We start from the raw sequence: 8674 nt of genomic DNA on the forward strand, positions 1-8674 counted from the left end.
CCTCTATAAAACAATTTGGGTTGTGCGTCAGCTTACATTTACATTTGAGTCATTTAGCAGACACTCTTATTCAGAGCGACTTACAGTAGTGAGTGCATACATTTTCTATGTGTTTTTCGTGCTGGTTAAAGCTCATGCCTTTTACTAGATTAGCTGTCTCCAGACAAAAAATAAACCTTGAATGCAAAACCACATGACATGTTCAAATTAAACTATAACTGCAACATGACATGTATCTTTGGCAAAACAGAGCTTTTTCTTATTCACACTATTTGGTACTTCATCTGCACTAGAGGAGAATGTATTATGGATGTAATGTGAGTAAGTGTCAGTTCTTTCCATCCTTGCAAAAGTTGTTAAAATGCTTAGAAATGCTAATATTTGAGTCCATGGAATTCAAAAGAAACTGCAAAGGATTTCAATGGTTCACGGGAGACGATTCAGACATCCCTTCTTGCTTCAAAACTGCTGCACCATGAGCAGCATAGACCTCTCCCCTTTCCATATCCAAAATGATATGATAAATTAGGCTCACCAATGCTTTGACCTTTGCAAAGATAACATAATCACCATTACCAGGCATTGAGAAATAGGTGTATAATCAATTAAAGTCTGGTCAATGCCGTTAGAACGCTCTCAGGTGTAATTGAAAATACAGTATATTTTTCATTTATATCAGTTCAAAACTGAAATTGAGATATAAAGCAAAGAATTAGTGAAGCACAAAGCTCTAAAGTAACTCTTTATACCTCTCAAACCCTCTGGTTCCTTGATGTCTACTGAACAAAACAATCAAAATGCTCCACCAACCTTCTCTATTGTAAAACAACCCCCATGGAGCTTGTGGTTTAAATGTGTGGTTCATATACTGTATGATGCTACTATTCATGAGGTCAGGTGCACTGTAACTGATGCTCTAGGAATGTACACAGATGCTCTGGATTACATCATGTGCATAGATCCTAAATATCCCATAACAACAGCAATAACCGTAATACCTCTCGGTATCTTCTCGGGCAGCAACAAGTCACTGTGCAGCTCACTGTCTGTTAAAATGGTCATGAGGACTTGATGATGATGTTGCTACTACTCTCCTGTATCATCATATCCTGGCCATTTTCACCTGCCAATTCCCAGCATCACTGTCTAACATGGGCTTGCAAAAGCATCAGACAATGCAAAAACAGAGCATTCCTCAGTTAAGCTGTTAAATCCCTGCAGCATCAAAGTGCACAAATGCGATTATGTTTGCTTAGTGGCGACTCTGTGTGCACAGTGTCAGTCCGGGAACAGCTAGCACTCCAATAGACAGATACAAAGGGAGAAAACACAAATCACAAGCAAAATATGTAAATTGGTAATCATGCTGTATATTAATACAAGTATAATGCACATTATATACACACATTTATATAATACAGCTATATCATCTATGATAGCTACAAACAATTCTTCTCCATATGCTATAGGCTACAGTATGTAACGATGTTAACAATAGCAAATCCAGGGATTCCCACAGTATATTATAGTGCACGCTGGCCACCAAAGCGAAATAACCTTCCCCCAAACTTTACATTATAAGGACGTCAGGTTCGATGACAGGGTGTTGTAAAGGGGGAGGGACGCATGGTTCTACACACCGACACACACAAACACACACACCTATTCCATCAGTCGAATGCCTTTGATGTGACACAGAATTAAGCTCACAGGTATGTCTCACTGAGCAATATCTCAGCCACAATTGTCTCACAATGCAGGTGATTCAAGTGGATTTATTTGGTGAGATTTGTCAGAATTGCTTCTTGGGCAAATTTGCTGAAATAGCAACTGTGAAAATGAAACAAATCTACAAGATTTGTCTAAACTAAAGATATGATATCAATTCATAATATTTACTTTAAGTCAAAACAAATGTTTCTGTAGTCAAAAGCTTTTAAATCTTGACTGTCCAGTCTAACACCCTTGTATGTATTTGTGTTATATATGTAGGTTATAGCAAATTTGTGGGCAATTTAAACAAATTAACAGTGCAGCTTGTTTTCATTCGAAATGTCTTATTCCACTTTGATGTTACTAGGGTTTAATATGGAAATCGAAAACGTATTTCTAAAGTCCCCCATTTTAAAAACCTTATACTGATCATATTTGGTGAGGTGATGCAATAATCACAACTTTAAAGGTGTGATTCACCTAACATTTGCATATTTCTTCATGGAATGACGGCGTGTTCTGACTAATACCTCTGTCTGAGGATGAGTCATTTGCCACCCATGTAGTTCACCGAATTTCCCTGTTAGATTAACACGCATTTAGCTGCACATGTAATGAGAGAGGAAGGAACACTATGGAGGATGGGGATCACATTCCTCCGTGTTTCTTATTCCACTTTAAAACCATCCTCATCCCTAAAACCTATTTCATTTGCGGTACTGTACTGTAATAAAGCATGTTTAAATTATGAAAACAAAATGATATATGTAGTTTATAATGTGCAAACGAATAGGCTACTAAACATAGATCATAGCCACTTTTAACTGCAACCATAAACCACATCTATTTTAACATTACGTTTGGGGTCTCCAGCACGGGGATGGATACAACGTATGGTTCGGTAATTATTTTTAAGGAAAAAATAAAACGTTCTCCTGCGTGAGCAACTCGTTATTTTAATTCAATGATACAATTATGACCAGTGTCAATCATGTGCGTGTCATAGACCGATGTTTTACAGCTACTTTTCCAGATGTGGCTTTAAATTGTAACTTCGTAAATCTGCATAATACTATGGTGATGTAATGCATAAAGCATAATCCCTATCCACAAATTGTGACAGGTAATCATCCACCGCATGCGTAAAAGCTATTCATAAAGGGGAAATAATGAAATAATGTTCACTCTTCATTCAATTGTCTTGAACATCTCTGCCACTCTGTGGCCAAATGAAACCGTGTCCAACCGTCATTACAATGTTGTAAAAGAGGATTTGGGTCCTAACTTTAAAAGAAATACTGTATTATGTCACCTCATCGAACTACATGCCCATAAAATAAGACGTCAGGTAATTAACATCGACTTCATCCGTTGTTTCCCACGTGGACCGGAGGGATGCCCTACCTACCTGAAGCATACGCAATAATAATGAATGTATTTCGAGTATCCTTTAGTCATTTTAAACGGTAACGTCTAGAACATCATCGAATGTGGGTAAATACAAAATAATACATCAAAGTCGGTGCGTAAAATACACACCCAAGTGCACAAAAATAAGATATCGAAATCGTTTTCTATCTCCATGTTGCATAGCCTAGTTGTCTTAAATGACTAGTTCTAATCAAGCATGTTGTAGGCTATATTTTATATTAAAACCGTTAGGATAAGACTAGGATGTGCACTGTGAAGCAAACATCATCCATCATAAACATGGGCTACCGTAACCAACAACCTGCGGTAATATTTCGGAGAAAGATTTAACAATAACAATTCTAAAGCAGAGTACATATAATCGAAAATGAAATGCATTCTTAGTATGTCTCCAAACACAAAATCACACCAGTAAGCAACTAATTGAGTCAACTTACAGGTAGCTCCCACTCGTAAGTATGAGGAAGATCTGTGGATAGTAGACTGACAGTAGTACACTGCGCGACGAGAAGATGATCATGATGACATTGAACAAATGGCCGCTTTCTGGTGGAGTGAGAAAAATAGTGGGATAGAGTCCTCTTTAAATCCTTGATGTCGCGCGTTTTAGTTCCCCTTTGCTCAAAAATCAAAGAGCTGACCCGGGTTGGTGCGATGCGTCTGCGGTGCTCGCTTGAGTGGCGGTGCTATGCAGCTCCTAGCTCCCAGTCCCAGGGCCGTGAGTGTGCAGCGGGCGCGGAGATTGGCTCTGTCATCTCTCAGCGGTAGAGGCTGTTACAGAGTGTGGTTCCCGAGACGGAATGATGATGGTTTTAGGGATTTTGGATGGCAGAAAAGTGCTTTTCTCCACACTCATGAGAGTCGTGGCTGCCATTGGGCAGAGAGAGACACTGCTATCCGCCCACTTCTGCGCCACAGCAGGACAATAGGGTGACAGTGATCCGCTGCTCCCCTGGACAGGGCTGCCTTTCATTCATCAAATCAGGCCTAAAAGTAAACAAACACTGGCGCACTCACTGACTGTTTCATCTTCAGGCCTACTGCTTCACACTAACACATTATCAGGCAAAACAAACGTATGTGCGTAATGTGCATAAAGCATTTGGTCTTGCACACATTTTATCCAATGCTTTAAAAAAGTAAAAACGTTGTGAATAGCCTAATACGTAACTACATATAAATTAACACTTGGTATGATGTGTTATTAATGACTTTATCCTATCAATAAAAGAGCAGGCTACTGCAGGTTTTAAAGCAGGTTAGCGTTTTTCATCTTGTTCTGGAGGCAGCACTGCAGGGTGGTCACTAGCTGGCACAGCCACAAAGTCATACAATCAGTTGTTCAACCTAACCTTAACCTTAACCACACTGCTAAACCTAATGTCTAAACCTATCCTTAAATTAAGACCAAAAAGTTAATTTAAGTTACAATATCGACAATTTTGACTTTCCAGCTTGCCTATATAAGGAGAAATCGCTCAGTTTCGCTTCTGGGACAAGATTCATGACAATAAACATCAACCTGCGGTTTTAACACAGGATCTACAGGGCGATCTTGGTGTTGAACCCGGTGAGTGAAAAGCTCTGTCTGCACCATCGCTTCAGCACAAAGTCATGTCACTCGTCACCTGTAGACTCCAGTCATTGTGTGTGAAGAGGGTATCATGAAAGATTTTCCCAGGCTAAAGAAGGGGGGAGTACGCGCGGGAATGAGCTAACTGGTTTGGCTTGATAAAACCCTGAGATATCTCGTCACGCTTCACTTGGTGTGATTTTTTTTCTCCCTATTTGAACTGTTAAGATATGAATACCTGTGGAGGTTACCCGTTAGGCCTATTTCACTTAAGGCTTGTGTAGGAGAAGGAAAGGTGAGCTCCCACCAATGGAACGCGCTGGGAGATGACACCTGCTGTTTTTGTTTAGATAACCATGACTGGCTATGGATGATGAGGAACACTAGCCTGAAAAATGTATGAGTAAAGAAAACAGGACCTTGAGCTGTCCAAGGTTTGACTCTTGTTGAAATATCCTAACGTTATATACGTTGTGTATAATTTTTTTTTTACTGGTTGTATATATTTTTTACTCATATCAATTCAGTCCAAACCATCAGGCTACCTTGCAGACAATACAGACCTACAACACAGACAGGTAAACAAAATTCTCTAACCGTTTGTGTAATATCATTTGTATTTATGCAAATAGAAATGAACAATACCCTGGGTAGGAATAGAATAAAGTCCAAAAAGGTGTATTACTCATGTTATCCGTTTTTCTTTTTGCACACACACAGCATATATAATTCCTCTGTTTTTATACATCAAGATGAGCTATTGCAAAACAAGTAAAAACTCCATCTGGGCTGTGGAATGTGGAAATACAACTCAGCCAGGCTGCCTCTGTTAATGAAGGTGTACAGCAGTGAGCCAGAGCCCGGCTGAGGGGTCAAACGATCTATAGAGCGACAACCCAACAAGACTCTGATCAGATTAACCACAACCGAGACTGAATATGAATTAATCTAATATTTGGCCAACCGCAACAACAAAAAATGTGCACAGCTTTTACGCACATCCAGCCGTTGTCCTTGATGGCTATGGGTGTGAGGTTCATTTCAACACTGACATGGATGGATTAGGCTAGCATCACACTGAGTTTTTGAGATTGTTTGTAAAAGTCAGAAATTGTTTGTAAAAGTTAGTGAAGTCAAAAGGGCAGTTGCGTCTGCCGCCCGCAGAAGAACACTGCATGTATATGGGCATTCAGAATACCCACGAGGCTCAGCATGTTGCAGGTTATATTTAAAACCACAATAATAATACAGACAAGAAAGTAACATACACATATAAGCAGTTGATATAAGTCTTACATTTACACTTACCCAAGCCTTAAGTAGATGATGCCAAAGCACAAGAAGACGTACAAATTCCACCTTCGGAGGGGTCTGTGCATGATCATAACCGCTTCTGGGACGGGCCATTCACTAGAATGAAGTGGTCATTCTTGCGTTCACATTGGCAACACTACAGTATCTAACCTTTCCAGATGCAGATATAACTTCTCTTTTCCAAAATGTCAAATCTAAACTCCTTTGAAATCTTTATCCGTTTAAAATCCATAGTCAACGGGTAACAGGTGAGTCAGAGAGTGATGGTGATCCAAAACGTGGTTGTTAAAGAGTTCGACAACAAAACACTTATGAGAGAGCGATGGGTCGAGGAGTAAGATGAGTTCTCGAGTGAGCCATTCTTATATTTCGTCCTTTGTATCAAAGTAGGACAAGTTATGTATTCTCACTTGTTCTTGCGTGCGCCAGGTACATTTACACCCGGTGCAATGTCCTCCTTTTCCTCCCCTCGTCTGTATTGAGGCCGTAACACATCGGTTGCAGTTCCTCTCCTTTGACGACATCTTAAATTCTTTCCATGTAGCTGCAGGTATTCTAATGCAGGTAACAAAAGCCCTATCCACGCCTCCTCCTTTGAGCTGGTATGGATATGCAAGGATTGGGACGGGCTTCTGGGTTGAGCTGAACACGTGCAGTTGTTGTACAGCTACAGTAACATACAGCGAAACTCACCGAAACTTCCTTATATAGGCTATTTGAGGTTGCAACCTTGGGTGTTGCACAACAGGAGATACTAGACTACTCTCATCAAGTAGACAAATAATGCTAGCGATTAGTCCATGCACCAGCTTACAATATGAACCTTGAGTAGAATTCTAGAGTATTCTGTGGCATTTCATATGTATAGCTTAACCGATCATAAATTCTACTTGTTTGCCACCTGTTATGAATTAATCTATAGATAATATTTAAAGATCATTAAGGAAATACATTTCTTATTATTTATTACATCAAATCATAGGGCTCGTTTTCAACAAATAGGCGACAGAATTTCTTACTATGACAAATGCGTTTTAAAACAACATGTAAAAATAGGCAGTTGACTTTGCACAGAGGGACCATCATTTCAGGACGCGCACAATCTTAATGCTTCTTGAGTGTCTGTCCCCTGTGGTGCCCTTTTGGTGTATAATACTCCCCCTGGTGGCTACAGGAGACAACTGATGTCGTACTGGTAGGGGGAGGTGTCTTCTGTGTTACTATAGAGGCCTGTATGATGTGAGTGAGTGTGCTTTTGTATGCAGACAGTTTGGCTAAGTTCCTGCACTTATATTTTAACATGATGTGCACTTGTAAAATCTTTAGAAAGTGTAAATCACCATAAAAATGCAATATGCAAATGTGTTTAAATATGGTCCTGTTAATTTATGGGTTTTATTGCTGCATTTGAATGGTCTTGCAAAGAAATGTAATTCGTTATTCAAGATTCTATACGATTTTTGATTATAACGCACTTTATTAAAACAACACATAAACCGTAAGTCATATACCATATTAGAACAAAACTATATGCATGAAAACGTCTAAACTGGAATAATAATTACAGCATAAACTAAAATGACAGACATCAGACCCATCTCTTTGGTTCTGAGAGTTGTTGTTGACCACAAGAAACAGACAAACCACAGAAACCTTTGTTTCAAGACATCCCTGCTTTGTGGTTTCCAGGCCTTTTTCTTCAAAACATGCCCATCCAAATTCCAGATGGATTTCTGAAATAATGAATGTCAACATAAAGACCCAGGGTGACATAAAAAGACACGTATTGGATGTATTCCTGTAAAATATGGACTTATTTCTCTCTCTTCAAATGTAACTCTTGGTAAAGGCTGGGTAGGGATGGTCCTGTTTAGTTTAATTAAAATGTTCAAAGGAGCGATTGTGCATTTGTGCGTTCAAACACACACACACACACACAAACACACACACACACACACACAAACACACACACACACACACACACACACACACACACACACACACACACACACACACACACACACACACACACACACACACACACACACACACACACACACACACACACACACACAGAGAGAGAGAGAGAGAGAGAGAGAGAGAGAGAGAGAGAGAGAGAGAGAGAGAGAGAGAGAGAGAGAGAGAGAGAGAGAGAGAGAGAGAGAGAGAGAGAGAGAGAGCATTTGGGACAGGGAGGACTCATCAATCTAGCCACGTCATATGCCACATAACACAATGCACCGAGTGGTTTAAAAGGGAAAGTGTGGTGATATTCATGTGATTGTAGTTCATGTGATAATTAATTAAGACAGTCAAGACAGTTGCAGACAGTCAAGAACATTTAGATGTTGATGATGTTCAAATTAGTTACATATTTACAGTGCATGTCATATGTAGGGCCAGGAGTTTTTCCTGACCACCAAACCTTGGGTCCCAACTACGTAATCAGGAAAACTCCTGGACCTATTTGGTTTTGTTTAGTCTTTTTGACCACTTCCTCTTACCTGTAGATAGAGTCACTATTTGACCCAATCACAAACATTGTGTTGCACATATAATACACTAAATTGTATGGACCGTTTTGGCCCATTTATATTGTGTTTCTAAATTCCAAAGGCTGTCCCGTGAAAGGTTCTGATATCT

At 39.6% G+C, this 8674-nt stretch overlaps 1 protein-coding gene across 1 annotated transcript in view; it reads right to left on the bottom strand.

Moving 5' to 3' along the window:
- The window catches only part of LOC120066151 (protein Wnt-7b-like), a 33364-nt gene extending 26684 nt beyond the window's left edge, over positions 1-6680 (bottom strand). Inside the window, exon 1 of the mRNA XM_039017311.1 lies at positions 6026-6680. Coding sequence (XP_038873239.1) covers positions 6026-6102 — 77 coding nt within the window. The 5' untranslated portion in view covers positions 6103-6680. The remainder of the gene's footprint in view (positions 1-6025) is intronic.
- Between the last annotated feature and the right edge of the window lie 1994 nt (positions 6681-8674).

This window comes from Salvelinus namaycush, chromosome 21 (genome assembly GCF_016432855.1).
Source record: "Salvelinus namaycush isolate Seneca chromosome 21, SaNama_1.0, whole genome shotgun sequence".
Taxonomy (NCBI): Eukaryota; Metazoa; Chordata; class Actinopteri; order Salmoniformes; family Salmonidae; genus Salvelinus; species Salvelinus namaycush.